Raw genomic sequence first — 19,740 nt, forward strand, 5'->3', positions numbered from 1 at the left:
CATTGAGATTACGTATCACTGCGCCACCAAATGTACACTTTACATCGGATTACACACACACACACCCACATACAGAGATAACACGATATTGCGGCTAATTCTCAGATGGCACCATATTGTACCATTTTGCATCTTTGATCAAAAACGCGTACAGGCCTCTTTGGCGCTTCTTGCCTTCGACTAAGCTTATGTCCCATCGGAATTTGGTTAAGGGGGACAAATGTCCCATTGCCTTTTTCTCCCAGGCTAAACCCTGCTACATGTATTAAATTCACACATCACACAGACTAAACGGACACAATATCCTAACGAAATTCTTGTATAGAATATAGTCAATGTTTGTAAAGATTTTAGTCAAGCAGTATGTAAGAAATGTTAAGTCCTTTGTACTGGAAACTTGCATTCTCCCAGTAAGGTCATATATTGTACTACGTTGCAAGCCCCTGGAGCAATTTTTTGATTAGTGCTTTTGTGAACAAGAAACAATTAACAAGTGGCTCTATCCCATCCCCCCCCCCCCCCCCCCCCTTTCCCCATCGCGATATAACCTTGAACGGTTGAAAACGACGTTAAACACCAAATAAAGAAAGATCCTAACGACATCCCAATCCGGTTTATTTACACAATGGAAACTTTCTTGTGCTCCGAAAGATTTCAAAGACACTATATAGTTCATTTTTACAAGGATCTGCTTGCATTCAAAGATGGTATATTTCTTTTTTAGATGGTTCTGCTTGCATACAAGACGCAGGAAAGTTCAGTATCTAAATTAAAAAAAAATATATACACATGTGCACAAAGACATCTCGATCATTTCTTCTTTTTGGCAGAATCTTTGCGCGTACTCTTCTTGTGGATGGGTTCTGCTGCCTCGAGTTTTTTGCTGAGCGTTTCTTCTGTCGCCTTGAGCTGTTCCTCAACGGTCAGCTTGACCTTCTTGATCTCTTCAGACAAGTAGGTCTGTATCATCGCTCTCAGCTCCTTGCGTGCCTCAGACTCTTCTGTAGTCGGAGGAACAAAGATTAAAGAAAAAGAGAAGGGAGAGTTAGTTGCTGCACAGGTAAAGTCAATCTGAGTCACAGAAGTAATGTTCAGTGGAACCCCCCCCCCCCCCCCCCCCCTTTTAAGACCTCCAAAAATCTGAGAAAATTGGGTCTTTAAAAAGGAGGGAGTCTTACTTAAAATGGGGGTCATTTTACAGAGGTCATAGGGGGCCCGGGTAGCTCAGGTGGTAGAGCACTGGACTTGTGATCGAGAGGTCGCTGGTTCGAATCCGGGCCGGGACGGACACGGGTCAACTTTACGTGCAGACCCAGAGACGGTATCCATCTCCCACCCCCGTGCCACCACAATGGCACGTTAAAGATCTGGGTCATTCTACCATAAGTGCAGATGGCTGATACCACCTAAACACGCAAACATCAAAAAGCCGTGAGGGCGTAAAACTCGAATCGTATAAACCAATTCATGTCCAATATAGGCAATTAAGACCTGACGGACAATAAGCCCCTTAAAATTTACTTTTTTTACAGAGGTCATGAACAGAAAGTCTGAGAAAACAGGGTCTTAAAAGGGAGGGTTTTTTAAAGGGGGGTTCCACTCTAACACTTACCAAGTCTAACTCTAGTTCTTGTGTGACTCTCAAAAGAGAATAATCAGTGCTTAGCCAAATTCAGATCAGTTATCTCGCTTTATATCCATACTCGTTTGCGAAGCTTAATTGCTTGCTAGCTTACGATTGAGAAGATAAGTGAATAATCTAATGCCAACGATTTGGTGGTTGCAACAAGACAATTAAGATAAGATTAAAACTAATGCCATCTGAAATTTTAATTTGCATAATTGTAAAACAGAACTTCATTTTACAATTGTAAAACAGTGTTTCTTTCAAAGTTACTACTATGTCCAGAGCCAAAAATTGTTGTTGCAATGCTAATGTAGGAGTTACATGAGGTGAAACTATCATAGAAATATTTAGCATTGATTCATCATAAAAGCTTAGGATCAGTTTGAAAATGTAATTGGTTACAAAGACAGAAGATAATATGTTAATGATACAGTCATCTGTAACAAGTTGTTTTTTTCCAAATCAGAACACTCACTAGCTACATCAGTTTAACATGTCCTGGCACACAAATAATTTGAGCACTCATGTTCTCTCTAAAATCATTCATGTTTTAACATGAAAGACAATTAACGCCTTTCAGGAGCTAGATACTGAAATGTTGAGACATTCTCAAAGTTAAAACGCAAATGGTTGGACTTCAATAAAAAATTTAAAAAACACCAAAGAGCTGTTTCTAATATCTTCAAGCACATCAGAAAGTAATCTAAAAGGTATCTTACGTAAATAACTACATTTGTGACCCTCCACCACGAAATGAGTCGCATGTCACCTCGCGCGGTTCTGCGCTAGGCTTAATATAAGTCCGGGGAGTGTCTGGTAACAGTGTGTGGGTCACCTTAGTTACAGCCTTATAACTCATAAGCCTTATAAGTTTTCGCTCTTTTCTAAAACGGTTTTCACCACTGAATAGAGCATACAAATCTCGTTATGAAAATGTAAAAATATAAAAATCATGCAAAGGTGACATATGCGACTCATTCCGTGGTGGAGGGTCACATTTAAAGTCACCACAAAATACTCTAAACTATTTCGTATGCTCTGAAACTATTAGAAAATGTGAAGTCAGAAAAGGAACTTAATTCTAATCTATCAGCAGGCACAGGAAGGAACAGGGTCAACCAGCAAAGGGAAGATTTGTCAACTTCAAACTGGGTATAAGGAAGAACTGATAACTGTTACTGTCATTGATTCTACTCAGACTTTGAAGGGAGAAAAGGCACTTCAAATCATTCATCAGACACCGTGAGGAAGCAACAGAATCAACCGGCAAAGGTGGGGAAGATTTGTCAGCTTCAAACTGGGTATGAGAATGAACTGAAAACACTGATAACTGTTACTGTAATTAATTCCCCGTAGAGTGAGTAACTTAGACTTTACAGGTAGAAAAGGAACTAATAATTCTAATCGATCAACAGACACAGGAAGCAACATGGTCAACCATCAAAGGTTGGGGAAGTTTTGTCAGCTTCAAACAGGATATCAGGAAGAACTGAAAACACTGATGACTGGCAAGTTAGTGTAAACAAAAATGTTGGCTTTAAATTTCACTCAGACATTGAAGGCTGTATGTACTTATCCTGTGATGAAAGGATTCACATTAAAAAAGGCCACTGCATAAGTTTGTTTCAAACAAAAAGTTTCAACTATGGTAGACCATGCAAGCAAAAACAGCAAGTCGGAGGCAGATTATCAATCAATCAATCAATGAGGCTTATATCGCGCATATTCCGTGGGTACAGTTCTAGGCGCTGTGCAGTGATGCCGTGTGAGATGAAATTTTATACGGCCAGTAGATTGCAGCCATGTCGGCGCATATTTACCTTTCACGGCCTTATTCCAAGTCACACGGGTATGGTAGACAATTATTAATTGTGCCTAAGCAATTTTGCCAGGAAAGACCCTTTTGTCAATCGTGGGATCTTTAACGTGCACACCCAATGTAGTATACACGGGGGGTGGTTCGGACACCGAAGAGAGTCTGCACACAAAGTTGACTCTGTGAAATAAATTTCCGCCGAACCTGGGATCGAACTCGCGCTGACAGCGGCCAACTGAATACAAATCCAGCGCGCTACCAACTGAGCTATATCCCCGCCCCATGTAGCATTTCAACCTGTTGTCTATAATTAGGCTGTATGTACTTATCCTGTGATGAAAGGATTCACATTAAAAAAGGCCACTGCATAAGTTTGTTTCAAACAAAAAGTTTCAACTATGGTAGACCATGCAAGCAAAAACAGCAAGTCGGAGGCAGATTATGTAGCATTTCAACCTGTTGTCTAATTTTAAAACAGAAATTTAATTTTTTTTTAAGAAGAGTGGCAGGTTTTGGAGGCAGGCACTTCTTCTTCTTCCACTTCTTCTGGGCTTTCAAGGGCTATTATTAATATTCTGACTGTACATACATGTATACATTTGATAGAACACTATAATAAAACCAGTCTATTCTAAAGAGGCTAGCCACTATATGTATGCTGCACACATGTCTTGAACATGCCGACCGGTGAAAGCTTAACTGACTGTGATACTTTGTCAGTGTCTAATGAACCAGCTTACAGTGACAATTATAAGTGCGGTATAATTTCAGGCTGCAGGGTGCACTCTCCTCATCTGGACTAGTTATTCAAGGTTTAAACGAACATTGTTATTATAGCCACAGGTACATCTAGATAGCCTGTTGGATTATGATTAGCATCATGACAGAAGGCCACTTTATTATTATTATTATTATTATTGTGATCATTTTTATGCGCCTAATCTAGATATAGCCCCAGGCGCTTACATATTAATTTCTGCCGTTTGAAATGGAATTTTTTACAGACAGACAGACAAACAGACATTTTTTACACACAATATATAACACATTCACATCGGCCAGTAAAGCTCAGTAGCCTATTAGGCGAGCATTCACCTTTCACGGCCTTTATTCCAAGTCAAACGGGTATTTGGTGGACATTTTTATCTATGCCTATACAATTTTGCCAGGAAAGACCCTTTTGTCAATCGTGGGATCTTTAACGTGCACACCCCAATGTAGTGTACACGAAGGGACCTCGGTTTTTCGTCTCATCCGAAAGACTAGCACTTGAACCCACCACCTAGGTTAGGAAAGGGGGGAGAAAATTGCGGCCTGACCCAGGGTCGAACAAGCAACCTCTCGCTTCCGAGCGCAAGTGCGTTACCACTCGGCCACCCAGTCACTTTATAGCAAAGTTTCAATCTGATGTGCGCTTGCTGTGAACTTCTTAGAAAGGGAAAGAATTATAACCACTATCTCGCACGGTTTCAACTAATTCGGCTATTGTTAATAGTATGCGCAAAAAGGAATGAACCCCTGTATAGCACAGTCTGAAACAGCAACCACCGTTAGCTTCTCAGTTCTGAGACTGAAGGAATTAGCCAGTTTGTAGCACGTACAGTTTCAACCTCAAGCTACGGTTATCTTCTAAGCAAGAAGGTATTAGCCACTATTGTAGCACAGTTCCAACTGGCAGCTGGCGTTAGCTTCAAGCTGGGTCAGTCAGGGGAGAGAAAGACGACTAGCTAGCCACGGACGGAGGGTACGTGTGGCATAATTTCAACCTGTGTCTGGATGCTCTTCCCCAAACTCCTCGTTCTCTGTCTCACCCTCTACAGGCCCAGACGTCTCCCCTCTCAGCTGATCTTCTGTTGCCGTTTCCTGGTCCTTGGACCCCTCCTCGTCAATGTCTCCCGCTGTAAGAGATCAAAGTAAAATCATCGTCAATGTGTGGTTGTTAAAGTTGAATATACACTGGAACCTGTCTTTAGCGACCAGCCAAAGGGACCAACCCCAGGCATGGGAATTGAAAATTGTAAAAAAGGCTGAAAATTTATAACTGAAGACGCGAAGCGTCAAGTCGACGGCGCTAGGGGGGTCCGGGGGCATGCCCCCCCCCCCCCCCCCCGGACAAAAATTTCTCCAAAGAACCTAGATGGTGCAATCTAGCTGGTGTCATCTGAGCTCCAAGTTTGCCATTAAATTCTGTTTTTAGAATCAGAGTTTTTAGTACCAATTTTTGCTTTTTTGAAGAAAAAAAATATAACATGTATTATATGGTTTAAATTTGTTAAAATTTTGATCTGTTGAGACAAACAGGAAAATGTAACTTGTAACACAATCGGTGCAATCTGGTTTACTTTCAAACATAAAAGTTCAAGTAACTGAGGCGGGCGGTAGCAGTGCGTGAACAAAGTACAGAAAGTTTTCGCGGGCTTTTGCGCAAAGGCAAAAATAACCGGTGCTTTTTTTGTGTTCCTTCCCCCTTTATTTTTTCGGCGGACACTTTTGCTTTTTCGGCGGAACAAAAACAAAATTCGGCAGAAATCCGCCGGCGGACAATTCCCATGCCTGCAACCCCAAAGAGGTGGTAAAAGACAGGTGGTGGCTATGGATATATGGTGAATTATATCCCCCTCCCCCCCCCCCCCCCCCGAATGTCTGGGATCCTTAAGGGTAGTCATTAATTATAGGGGCATATATATGTGGTTACATGTTCTCGCTATGTGCTCACCAGGGCATGTTCGGCTGTTTATTCAAAGGAATTGTAAATAACATTAAAATCAATCAAAGATGGCTAAGATTTGAAGTGCAGTGTAGTTTCCAGCACTTTAAGAGTGTTCGCTGCAAAAATGACCACCAAAAAGAAGAGATCAGCATTACAACCCTGATGAATAGCGGAAACCTACCTTCCGTTGGTTCAGGTGAGACGATAGGAACCCCAAAGTAATTGATGCTCAGGTCCAAGCGCACCTGGTGGGTACAAACAGAAAACACACTGGAATCAGATACAGTATTATGAAAGTGTGATGTCTATGTACCGTACTTTCCGGGTCATAAGGCTCGACCCCTGCGTCTTGTATAAGGAAGCGCCTAATCCCTGTATGAAATAGGACAAAAATCAAAGAGACCGCCTGAGTACCAGTCAAACAACTTGTGATAATGCATGTTTCAGCTACTAGGTACTGCCCTGGCCAAGTTTCCTCAAGCTCTCAAGCCACCCAGCTATCACAATGCCTGCCTTTGATCTGGCCGCACACACAGAGCACACATAATTATTTCCACTCTGTTAAACTCGGTCACTGACCGGTCACTGACCCGGTGCAGGAAGTATTTCCTCTCTCAGATATGACAGGGGAACCACCTCTCATGGCAAAAACTGGGTCATTGACCCCTGGGAAGAAGGTCGTGTCTATAAACAAGGCCACCCAGCTATCACAATGTCTTTGATCTCGCCGCACACACAGAGTTCGACTCTGTTAAACTCGGTCACTGACCCCGAAGCAGGAAGTGTTTCCTCTCTCAGATATGACAGGAACCACCTCTCATGGCAAAAACTGGGTCATTGACCCCTGGGAAGAAGGTCGTGTCTATAAACAATGGACCTGGCTTTGATCTCGCCGGCTTATTTTCATTCTTCGACTACCGGTATACTTTTTTCAATTTTGGTGCGCCCTATCGGCCCCCTGCGTCCAATGGGTGACTGGATTACAATTTTTTTTAAAAAGAAGGGGGTGCGTCTTAGATAACGAAGCACCTTGTCACCCGGAAAGTACGGTATTCGGTTTAAACAAAATTTTACACTTCTTCTTCGTTCATGGGATAAAACTCTCACGCTCACTCATATTGTTGCACAAGTGGATTTTTACTTTTAAATAGGACTGTTTTTATCCCGCCATTCAGGCAGCATATGCCGATTTCAGGGGATCAAAATTGTATCCATATACACACACATGACAATACTGCAACATGCTTACAAAGGAGCAAAACAAGTTTAAAATGTATAGTAAGTAACTGCACACATACTCATGACGGGATATGATTAACAAATTGATGGTCTACATATTTGATGAAGTACACTTGCACAGTTCAGAAAACAGTTTGGGGTAGCGTAATTGAAGACATATCTATGTCTACATTATATTTGGATACAATTTGTATCAATGTCTGATCTTTTATGCTTTTCATTCATGCATTCCTTATCAAGCCCTATATCCTCCTGCAAGTATAAAATATATATCATGTTCCCAGAGACCAAAGGCACATCAGCCATCATAGCGATACAGTGAACAACATGAAAGAACAAACTTACAAGTGGCGTGAAAGCATACTTGTACATCTTGAAGTGCCTGAAGTAGGTATTGATGGCATACTCTGTCAGCTTGCGAACTTCATCGACGTTGAACAGCTCAATGCTGTGTGGTGCTCTCTGTGACAGAGTTTGACAATTCATTCTTTTCATCAGCTGTCTGTATGAGTGTGTGTGCGTACAGGTGACTGCCAGTTATTTCATTTCATTTTCATCTTATTTACTCTGTTATCCCAATGCTGAGAAATTCGGGTCGCCTCCCCCCAGTGGAAATCTAGCAGCAACAAGAGTCAGGCTACACAGGTGTGTGCTTGCTTAGGCCAAAAAAAAAAATATAGGTGTGGTTAAGGTAACATAGCCAAAAAAAATAGGGTAGGAAGGTAGGCAATCACTTTTTTTTTTTAACTTTTTTTTCTAATGTGTACAAATTAAACCTACTTGACAGGGAAATAAGTGTGCGACTCGAGCGCTTTCGCTTTCATTGCGTTTTCTGCACTTTTTTTATTTTTTTAAATTTTTTTTTTACAAATTATGTAATAAAAAGTTATAGGGTCGGCCCCTAAAAATAGGGTAGGTCGGGTTACCGTAACCACACCTATTTTTTGTTTAGGCCTGAGGTGTGTAATCAGCTACCTGCAGTATGACCGAGGCCTTTTACGTGCCAATGGGGTTACACGGGGGATGGGACATGGATACCATGTACCATCTCCGAGTCTGCACATAAAGTTGACCCGTGTCCGTCCTTGCCGGGATTCGAACCTGTGACCTTAGGATCGTCCAGTGCTCGACCAACTGAGCTACCCAGCCCCCATGTATGTGGGTTTGTGTGCAAGTATGTCACTTTGTGTTTGTGTATGGTTGCCTGTGTATGTATGTATGTAAGTGTGTGCATCATGTGTGAGAATAATGTGACATGATGAGTCGCTGGAATGCGAAAAATAACTGTTGATGTCACTTACAGATTCTTGTTACTTTCATTCTGATATTAAATTCGTGATATTAACGTTCGCAGTGGCGGGGTGGTAAGACGTCGGCCTCCTAATCGGGAGGTCGTGAGTTCGAATCCCGGTCGCTGCCGCCTGGTGGGTTAAGAGTGGAGATTTTTCTGATCTCCCGGGTCAACTTATGTGCAGACCTGCTGGTGACTTAACCCCGTTCGTGTGTACATGCAAGCACAAGACCAAGTGCGCACGGAAAAGATCCTGTAATCCATGTCAGAGTTCGATGGGTTATGGAAACACGAAAATACCCAGCATTCCTACTTAACGAAAGCGGAGTGAAGCTGACTATGCTCTCAGAGTATAGTGTGGGGAACCCAAATGGGCAAACGAGCTCACACGTAATCAGAAAATCCTGGAACGCTGAAGAAGAAGAAGACATTAAATTCAATTAATTCATTTAGTTAATTAAGATTCCTGCACACTTACACTGACTGCATGACGCAACATGAGCTCCTTGAAGTAGCGGAATGTCTGTTCAAGATTCCCGAAAGGCGTTTCTGCAAGACAAGAGTTTTATAAATTAAAAATACATGCACATGTATCTGAAAACGTGTTCCCTTCTTGTCTCGAAATGTATGCAGCTAATCTTACTGCACATGCATTAATTTCTATATCTTAACACATACCTCCTATGCCTTTTCCTTCCTGAAGGAAGCAAGAATGTACAGACAAGAAAACTGCTTATTAGAAATTTAAAAGGTGATTAACATTATGCCCTAAACAAATTATTACAGAAGGGCAAGACCACCCAGTCAACTTTTCAAAAATGAGAATCCATGAAGACACCTGAGAATTATATGACACTGAATAAAAAAAATAAACTAAAAAAGCATAACGACTGAAATCAGACTGCAAAAAAAACCAAACAAACTACAAAATCAGACTGTGCCCAAGTGTAGATTGTAAGGGTAAATAAATTAACACAAACTATTTACATGTACTTCTTACTTGAACAAGACCCCTAGCTAGCATCTCGCACACATTCACTTCCAGATATTTACCGATAGCGACTTCATGAGTCTTCTTCATGATGGAGAAGAAGGTGGAGGTCTTCTCCCTGTTGAAGTTGTTGTCGCGGGCGAACTGGATGGTGTAGTAGTACAGGTCCATCACAATGGCCTGCTTGGGGTCCTCCCGCCACATGTCCAGATGGAAGATGTCCGCAAGGACTCTGAAACAAAACATGCAGGAATGTACAGTGGGACCCCCCTTGTAAGACCTACAAAAATCAGAGGAAATCAGGTGTTAAAAAGCAGGGAGTATTAAAATGGAGGCAAATTGAAAGACTCGATCCATAAAGAAAAAATCTTCACATGATTTAGCTTTGATCTGGAAATAAATTGTATACACAGGGAGTTTTAAAATGGAGGTAAATGGAAAGACTCCATGAAGGAAAAATCTTCACATGATTTAGCTTTGATCTGGAAATAAATTGTATACACAGGGAGTTTTAAAATGGAGGTAAATGGAAAGACTCCATGAAGGAAAAATCTTCACATGATTTAGCTTTGATCTGAAATAAATTGTATACACAAATACTTTTTTTAAATACTCATCGTGGGCTCTGCTTTGCCAATTAATACGAGTTCAAGCATTTTCTCTTTTTTTTGTGTGGTAACCCCCTGAACATTTATCTACTCATATTATCCCTACTGTACCCACACCTCAGCAACTTCCCCATGTCAGAAAGTATGCAAGCAAAGAGAATAATAATACTCACTGTTTATTGTGATCAACATTGAGCGACTCGTTCAGTCTGTCTATATCATCCACTGTCAGATCAGCCCTGTGGCAACAAAAAGAACAAGAAATTCCTCCGATGTAGGAAAAACACCCCCGTTGGTCAAAGGGAAATAACCATTGCACCCATTCTCACTGCCACCAACTGAGAAGGTTATTTCCCTTTGACCATTAATATGTTTCTCTATAAGTCCTTGTAGAATCTTAATCCACCAATAACTCCCTAACCGTGTGTTTGACTGGTCCCAATTTTTGTAAGGACCGTCTCAGGAATGTATAGAACCTGTTCACCAAGTTTGGTGACGATCGGTCCATTCATTCTTGAGATCTATATGCGAACACAAACACACAAACAAACAAACAAACACATCGACCGAAACCTATACACACCCCTATACCGGGGGTGTAAAGACAATAAATAAATAAACAAAAATAAAAAACACGCATAACATAGTCACAGTCCACTTTCATTAATTAACCCATCTTGTTGTTTTATTGTAAGAAAGGAAAGAAAAAGAAGGTGTTGATGAATAGATAAATAAACACCGAACTAGGTAATGGAAGTTATAGATAAATAAGTAAATGAGAGCACAAACGGAGGCCAAATACAGGCAGCCTTGTTATCTTCATTAGTCTCTCACTATCAATGGTTTGAAGTAAGCTGCGAAGTGGTGCATGCATGCCTGTGCATTAGGTGAATGTATTGAACATTTAACAAACAGCTTACAAATACAATTATAAATGTTTCAGTTTTTCAAGTGATTATACAGTAGAATCCGCTTAATAAGGCCATGTTTAATAAAGCCACCCGCTTTTGAGGCCAATTTCTGACTGCACAGATTTTTCCTTATGTTTTATGCTTATATATATGCTTTTATTAAATCCACCCGCTTAATATAACCACTTTTGTCCTGCACCAAGGTGACCTTATTAAGCGGAGTCTACTGTAATGGAAATGTATACTAAAAATTCATAATGCTTCTGTGATTATTCTAAAATCTGTGAAAAACAATTTTGACATACCAGACAACAACTTTGCCTTTGTGATCCCTTGGCTGCAAAGAGAAGAATATCATATCACATAATGTTGATAAACGAACAATTTATCCCGTTTAAATTTGAACATTTGGTGGCTTATTTGGATGTCCCCAGATAATGTGAGATTTAGAAATCAAATCAGTGCAGATGTCATACTATTGACCGCAACATATTATCAACAAAAGTTGATTCTGCAGTTGCTTTTCTCTCTCCCTCTCTCTCAAACACACACCCAACACAAACACAAGCAACACACACACACACACACACACACACACACACACACACACACACACACACACACACACACACATTTAATGATTAACTTTTTACAACGCTGACTAGCTTGCCTCACACTGGGGCATTCCCCCCCCCCCCCCCCCCCCCCCCACTCCTACACACACACATTTTTACACACACACACACTTTTTACACACAAACACATCCGAGTATACAAAGGGTAAACTCTAAAATTAAAGAACAATAACCCCGACTAGCTTGTCTCCATCAGTCTTGGAACAACCATACACTAAACGCAATGTCCGGACTCCGAAACTAACTACCAATAGGCACCGAGCGTCACGTGATAGTTACCGATGCGTCCGCCATCTTGGTAAGGTCTACTTGTTTCCGGTTATCATCAAGAGAGTAGAAAACACAGTTTTCTGTTGCCAAAAATGGAAAAAGTGAAAGGAAGGGACAGTAGGAAGTATATTGATCGGTTGGACAGTGAACATAGGGTTCGATACCTTGAAAAAATCCAGCATTTGAACGGATTTGACCCGTACAGCTGCCCAGAAACCTCATGGACAGAGGACTATAATGCGATTCCACCTTTGGACTTTCCGAGTCTCACAAGCTATCTGGTGTGTGGCATTAGCGCCTACACTCTTGACCAGTTCAGATCTTACAAAAGTTTGGAGGCCCATATGCAATTTATGTGTGTGTGTGTGTGTGTGTGTGTGTGTGTGTGTGTGTGTGTGTGTGTGTGTGTGTGTGTGTGTGTGAAAGAGAGGGAGAGGGATAGAGAGAGGTGGCGAGAGAAAGTGAGAGAGAGAGACAGACAGACAGACAGAATGCATACCCTAACGCAGGCACACCGGTACGCAGGCACACACACACACACACACACACACCACCGCACACACACCACACACACACACACACACAAACACACAAATATACACACACACAAACATGAGCATAGGCACGAAACGCTGTTCGTCCAACCAATTAGACCTAATCAGATTACTGTATCAAGTATTTTGTTCAAGAGAGATGCAGTTTGATTGTTTGTTTGTTTGTTTGTGTGTGTCTTATTTAAAATGTTTCATACTTTTAACGTGGAGAGAGACAAGAGAGGGAGAGGGATAGAGAGAGGTGGCGAGAGAGAGAGAGACAGACAGACAGAATGCATACTCTAACGCAGGCACACCGGTATGCAGGCACACACACACACACACACACAAACACACACACACACACACACAAATATACACACACACAAACATGAGCATAGGCACGAAACGCTGTTCGTCCAACCAATTAGACCTAATCAGATTATCAAGTATTTTGTTCAAGAGAGATGCAGTTTGATTGTTTGTTTGTTTGTTTGTGTGTGTCTTATTTAAAATGTTTCATAATTTTAACGTGGAGAGAGACAAGGGAGGGAGAGGGATGAGAGAGGTGGCAAGAGAGAGAAAGTCAGACAGACAGACAGAATGCATACTCTAACGCAGGCACACCGGTACGCAGGCACACACACACACACACCACCGCACACACACACCAAACACACACACACAAGCACACACACATATACACACACAAACATGAGCATAGGCACGAAACGCTGTTCGTCCATGGGTTGTAAATCTGCCTCCCCTTTTAACACGAAAAAAACATCTCACTTGAATAAGTTTGGGTGTATCAGCCGGGGTTGCACCCTCCATTTGGGTCTGAGAGTTTTCTGTCGAGAGCATGATGACAAAATCAGGGAGAAGGAATGGTACGCGCACTTGTCAAGTCGCACTGTCGGCCTCTCGGAACAGGAACATAAACAACACGAGCTTCCGGTCTGTTGCTATGCGACTTTGCCCTGAATGGCCTCCCTTTAACCGTTTGGCATCTCTCTCTCTCTCTCTCTCTCTCTCTCTCTCTCTCCCCCCCCCCCCCCCCCCACCCACCCCCCGCGCGAATACACATGCAGGGATCTACTGTCAATCCTGTTGAAAGTTCTGGGGAAAGAATTTGCTACAGCGGCTAAGTTACGACACAGTTTCCCTTAGTCTTGCAAGTTATTGGGCACGACGCCCGAGTGCAACTTAAGCTAGGCTTCAGAATAATGTAAAGCCTGCTGGTGGCTGGGCGTGGTTGTTGGGGACTTGGATATTTATTGCTGTTACAGTAAATGTATATTACAGTAAATGTATATAATGAGGAAACGATTTAAAAAAAAAAAAAGAAGGTTCGTTTCTGAGCGTGTTTCAAGAAGTGTGTGTATGGGTAGTGGTGTTTCCGAGTCAATATAAAGAAAATCGTTCTATTGTCTATTGGTTTCAAGACTCTTAAATCCGTCACTTTGGCCTTATCTTTTGGTTATTCATACATATTTTCGGCCAAATGTACACATAATTCTTTATTTGTGATGGCGGAGAAAAAGAGACGGACTGAAAGACGTTTTGAAGTAAAGGCGGTGTGGATACTTTGGGAAACAAGAGAATTTCAGTTTAAGGGGGTAGATCGACCTACCTAGAGTTGGGTGTATTGTTGTTTATTTTTGCTACATAGTAACATCTCAGTAGATTTTGATGGTATTTGGTGGGCATCTATGTCAGTTATGAAGCCTTTCAGGAAAATAATTGTTTAGCTGATAAATTTTCACAAACATGAGAAAAAATAAATAGATAGATAATAATAACATTTTGCGAACAAAACAATGTTGGTATCACTTTTTACACAATATTTCTTACACTTTTTATCCCTGAAAGCTGTACTTTGGAAAAGTGACGAAAAACAAGTTTACCTGGAGCCTGAAGTACGGAAAAGCAGGTGTGCGGCATATTACCAGTAAACACCATGTACACAATTTAATACAAAATAATTTTAAAAAATCTCCCCTTAGTATAAATTATGATATTTTGATCTGTCTGTTCGATTACAGTTTGGCTAGTTTAGGATGCAGCTATGGCTAAAATCTATTTCCAGTACAAATTACAAGGCTCCAGCATGACTTGAAAACTGTGGTGTAAAAACACCCTGAAAAGTGGCGTTTTTGAAGAAAATCTGCATGCTAAAATAAATTAGTTTTTGTGTGCAATGAAATAAAGATTAAAATGGGACCGGATTTTGAGTTTTTAGGGTTGATACACGCCTGCTTAGAACCCTCATATCTCCAGTTTGGATTGAAATTGATTGACAATTCAAACTATAAATGAAAATAGAGAGATTTAGCTTTCTAATGATGCCACACACTAGTAGGTTCTCAAAAAAAGCACTTTTTTTCCCAACTCTAGGTAGGTCTACCCCCTTAAGTTGTCGACCGTGTCAAAAACAAGAACGGTAGTAAAAAAAATTTTTTTTTTAAATCAAACAAAAGAAGTCGCGAAAAATAGTTTCAGTTGCAACATAAACAAGAACACGGCCGGAGTGCTGTGTTACTGATTAAAGTCCTGAACAAACACACACACGCACACACACACGCATCCAACACACACCATGCACACATAATACCTCCCCCTTCAGTACCCCTTCACCACCAACCACCCCCACCCCCCGACCACCACCACACAGTTGTACACAGTCTTATACTTACAAACACATAGATCAACTCCGCCTGCAGAAGATGCGCCCAGGAACTGGTGTCAGACCCCGGTGCAAGAAGCAGACCATATTTGGTGGCGTGGGAATAGCGAACTCCGTACGTGCGTTCTCTCTCGAGCAGGGAAGCGTCGCTCCAGTTGGCTTGCTTGAAGTTCGACACTATTTCAGTTTCACTGTACATTTCGGCCATGGTTTAGTGTTGTCAAAGATTGATTTTGGTGGATTTTGCAACAAATACTGCTGTGTGTATTCTCAGTGTGGGTTCGGTTTTGCGGAAAATGTTGATTACACTCACAGTGCTCTGCCAGCAACAAACCTATTGATGTTTTTTGTTTTGCAACAAAAGTGTGATTATTTTATTTGGGACAAATATGAATTAGTCTATGTGCAATGTTCAGCCGATGATTCAGCTATGCATAAAACTTTCCAGCAAATAGTTAAATCCTTTGCAGCAAACACTGAGCTGTTCGTTTCCAACAAATATTGGTGTGTGCCTTTGCACCAAACCAAGTATTGGCGTCTTCCTTCACAACGTGAAGTAAGTTGAACTAGTCACAACGATCTGGTCGATGACTATGTGAAGGAACAAGACCAGAGATCGATCTCTGCTCAGGGCTTGTTTGTAATAGTGTTGTTGTTGTTGTTGTTGTTGTTGTTGTTTCTGCTGCTGTTGTTGCTGTTAGCTGGAGATCAGGGCTTGTTGTTGCAGTTGTTGTTGATTCTGCTCTTGATGCTGTCGTTGTTGTTTGCGGAGATCTCTACTCAACACTTGTTGTTGCTGCCGCTGCTAGTGTTTTGTTGTTGTTCAGTGGTGTTGTTGCTGCCGCTGCTAGTGTTTTGTTGTTGTTCAGTGGTGTTGTTGCTGCCGCTGCTAGTGTTTTGTTGTTCAGTGGTGTTGTTGCTGCCGCTGCTAGTGTTTTGTTGTTGTTCAGTGGTGTTGTTGCTGCCGCTGCTAGTGTTTTGTTGTTGTTCAGTGGTGTTGTTGCTGCCGCTGCTAGTGTTTTGTTGTTGTTCAGTGGTGTTGTTGCTGCCGCTGCTAGTGTTTTGTTGTTGTTCAGTGGTGTTGTTGCTGGTCGCAGAGATCTCTGATCAAGGTTTATGTTTGCTGCTGTTGTTACTGTTGTCGTTGCTGCTGCTTCTGCTGCTGCTGCTGGTGTTATATTCCTGCTGGTAGCGGCTGTGGTGGTGGTGTTGGTGCTGGTGGTGGGGGTGATGGGGGTGTTGGCAATGATGAAGATAATGTTGAGACACACTGGACGAATATGAAAGCTTCTGATGCCAATATGACCCCTCCAAAAAAAATTCAGAATCTTGAGTTGATGACGCAGAATTCTACGAGCAAATAAACGTCATCGAAAATGACGTTGCGCCTGGCTTAAAAAGTTCTGGAAATACTCTCTCTCTCTCTCTCTCTCTCTCTCTCTCTCTCTCTCTCTCTCTCTCGGGGCTTATGTCTTGGATATCACGTGGTTAGGGTGATTGAGTACATCCTTTCCTAGTATGGAAGGCGAAAAGGGTCAAATGATCGATCCTTTTGATCGATCCTTTTCTGATCGATCATTTGACCCTTTGCGCGCGTCGGGCGGAAAGGGTCAAACGCGAAAAGGATCGATCCTTTTGATCGATCAAAAGGATCGATCATTTGACCCTTTTCGCCTTCCTTATCCTAGAAGTAGTGTTGGGAGCGCATTAGGCCCCGCCCACTTTGATCCCGCCGAGCTCTTGACGAGAGCCTGTGCTCTCTCTCTCTCTCTCTCTCTCTCTCTCTCTCTCTCTCTCTCTCTCTCTCTCTCTCTCTCTCTCTCTCTCCCTCCCTCCCTCCCTCCCTCCCTCCCTCCCCTCCTCCCATTGCACACCGGTACGACCGAACTAAGGTAACGTTAAATTACTGTTGTGCAGCGGGTTGAAAGAATACCCTATACCTCGGAGATATACCTTCACTCGGTCTCAACGACGTCACGTGACATGTTATATGGTGGAAGAGAATGCTGTCGCTTATTTTCCTTTTGAGGATGAGGGTTTAACATGGATCGGGAACTTACAGGACAACCGCGGCTGTGCTTGCAAGTTTGGATAGTTCTTTCCGTGACTGAGCATCGTTTCAGTCTTACCGAACTGAGGGTGGAAAATAAGCGACAGCATTCTCTTCCACCATATAACATGTCACGTGACGTCGTTGAGACCGAGTGAAGGTATATCTCCGAGGTATAGGGTATTCTTTCAACCCGCTGCACAACAGTAATTTATTGATACCTTAGTTCGGTCGTACCGGTGTGTAATACCTCCTCTCTCTCTCTCTCTCTCTCTCTCTCTCTCTCTCTCTCTCTCTCTCTCTCTCTCTCTCTCTCTCTCTCTCTCTCTCTCTCTCTCTCTCTCTCTCTCTCTCTCTCTCTCTCTCTCTCTCTCTCTCTCTTTGCCCTTTCACACTCTCTCTACTCTGTCTGTCTGTCTGTCTGTCTGTCTGTCTGTCTGTCTGTATTTGTGTGTGTCTCTCTCTGTCTCTCTATCTCTTTCTCTCTCCGTCTCGGCTCAGCCCACACACACACACACACACACACACACACAGGGGGAAAACTCATCAGAGAGTATCATGTGGAAAGCAGCAGCACATGTCCGCTAGTATCAGTCAGGCAATTAGTCTACTAGTCTAAGGCACGTCCAGCTGCATACCATTGACTGTCCAGCGGACTCCAAGTCCTCGTACTTTCTTACAACCAAACTCGAAGTAAATTAGGTTGAGGTGACAGCGTTTGGGGAAAAGCGACATAAGTTGCACAACAAACTTTCGAGTTAGGGGAAGGGCTCCTAATATGGACCGGCTCCTAATATGGACCACCTCCTGTTCTGACAAACTAACGGCGCTAGAGCGCTCAAGAATGTTTTATTCGCTGTATTCACCCTCTCTGGATAACGTGCACATGTCAAAACAGTTGCAGAAACACAAATCTCAAAACTGTTAGGCTTTTTCTCTTTTTTTCACTTTTGGCAGCGTTCACTCTAAATTTGCCGCCTAAAACGAACTCATTTCTGTCCACAGCCAAAGCTTTTATCACACAAAAATTGCTATATATGACAGCTAAGACCTCATTTGTTACATTTTAGCAGTGTTGACCCCGAGTTTCTACTGCAAACCAAAAATAATAGCAAAATCTCAAACTATGTGCGAGTTCCCTAAGATAGACCACCTTCAACAAATCGAAGAAAATAAAAGCTAAAGGCTATTTTCATTAATTCATAAAGAAGCTTGCTGGAAATAACCTATAACTAGCCCTCGAGATTTACAAAAAAATATAACAAAAAGTCTTCTTTTCGTGGAAGTTGATAATTTCACTTATTTTCACTCTGTTTTTGATAAGCTTCTTTATTTTCCTGGTGTGCTTCAAATAATGCTCTCATCAACCCGAAACAGATAAATCTAAAGCATATTTGAATTAGTCTGACTTGTACACTAAGTTGTATCATGTTATTTTGAAGTATAGGGGGCTTCTTACAGTGATTCGTGAAGGCCTCTTCACTGGTCCATATTAGGCGCCCAGGCTCCTAATATGGACCATTTGAGATTTTTTCTGTATTTAATTTTTGCTGAATGTCTATCAAAGCTATTTCACTCTAATTAGGCCTAACGGTTAACCTAAAAGAGAAGGACTACCAAACACAAAATGAAACTTCTTCGCAAGAAAACAAGCTAGTTATCAGCATAAAACAAAAAGTGGTCCATATTAGGAGCCCTTCCCCTATCTATATCTATATACGGCCTGTGTGTGTGTGTGTCTGCCTGTCTGTCTTTCTTCGCGATGCACGGCCAAAGTTCTCGATGGATCTGCTTCAAATTTGGTGGGCATATTCAGGTAGACCCCGGACACAATCTGCTCGATGAAAATTTTCAACACGTGCTCTCAGCGCGCAGCGCTGAACCGATTTTGGTTTTTCTGTACATCCATTCCCAGTAACTCTTCCTTATCTTCTCCAGTGTTTTGCGCGTTTTTCTCCCTTCCTTCGTGTGGCGTCAATCGCGTACGGTGCGCCCGGCGAAGTCGGGGGGTATTGGTGCGCCACTAAGGCCGGGTCCGGCGAAGCCGGGTACCCGGCAAAGCGGGTATTCATCTAGTATATATATATGTGCCACACTGAACCGTCGGTTTTACATGTTGAACGCTTCACGCTTTTGCACAATAGCAAAGACTGAACAGGTTATTTTGCTTGCAACTTGGAGTCTGGCTAGATTCCGAAACTACTGAGCCGGCTACAATCAGAATTCAGTTCTCGTCTGGCTGAGATCAGAATTCCGATCTGAACCGGATGAAATGGGAATCGTTGCTCATAAAAAACCCGCTTTATTTCCTGACCCCACAAAGAAGAAAGAGAAATACAACGAAGGTAAGGTGTCATGTTCATGTCATTGCTT

At 42.1% G+C, this 19,740-nt stretch overlaps 1 protein-coding gene across 3 annotated transcripts; it reads right to left on the bottom strand.

Moving 5' to 3' along the window:
* Nucleotides 1–598: 598 nt before the first annotated feature.
* On the bottom strand, nucleotides 599–16,637 carry LOC138957283 (cilia- and flagella-associated protein 119-like). Of its 3 annotated transcripts, none has more exons than XM_070328421.1 (9): nucleotides 15,328–16,637; nucleotides 11,499–11,530; nucleotides 10,456–10,521; nucleotides 9,737–9,906; nucleotides 9,162–9,232; nucleotides 7,738–7,854; nucleotides 6,335–6,398; nucleotides 5,255–5,341; nucleotides 599–1,001 (listed from the first exon to the last, which is right to left on the bottom strand). In XM_070328421.1, exons 1-9 carry the CDS (start codon nucleotides 15,523–15,525, stop codon nucleotides 811–813), a joined length of 996 nt encoding a protein of 331 aa, XP_070184522.1. In that variant the 5' UTR covers nucleotides 15,526–16,637; the 3' UTR covers nucleotides 599–810. The 3 variants fall into 3 exon arrangements, with proteins under 3 accessions (XP_070184522.1, XP_070184521.1, XP_070184523.1); XM_070328420.1 differs by having other exon boundaries at nucleotides 5,210–5,341; nucleotides 15,328–16,635; XM_070328422.1 differs by lacking the exon at nucleotides 15,328–16,637 and adding an exon at nucleotides 13,424–13,579 and having other exon boundaries at nucleotides 5,210–5,341.
* Between the last annotated feature and the right edge of the window lie 3,103 nt (nucleotides 16,638–19,740).

This window comes from Littorina saxatilis, unplaced genomic scaffold (assembly GCF_037325665.1).
Source record: "Littorina saxatilis isolate snail1 unplaced genomic scaffold, US_GU_Lsax_2.0 scaffold_793, whole genome shotgun sequence".
Classification (NCBI taxonomy): domain Eukaryota; kingdom Metazoa; phylum Mollusca; class Gastropoda; order Littorinimorpha; family Littorinidae; genus Littorina; species Littorina saxatilis.

Excerpts from the sequence above, each read along its gene's own strand:
- LOC138957283 (XM_070328420.1), bottom strand. The coding sequence starts at position 15,525 with ATGGCCGAAATGTACAGTGAAACTGAAATAGTGTCGAACTTCAAGCAA. Across the intron at positions 9,907-10,455 it reads AATGTTGATCACAATAAACA|AGTCCTTGCGGACATCTTCC; the intron begins GTGAGTATTATT and ends GTTTTGTTTCAG. Across the intron at positions 6,399-7,737 it reads AGTATGCTTTCACGCCACTT|GTGCGCTTGGACCTGAGCAT; the intron begins GTAAGTTTGTTC and ends TGTACCCACCAG.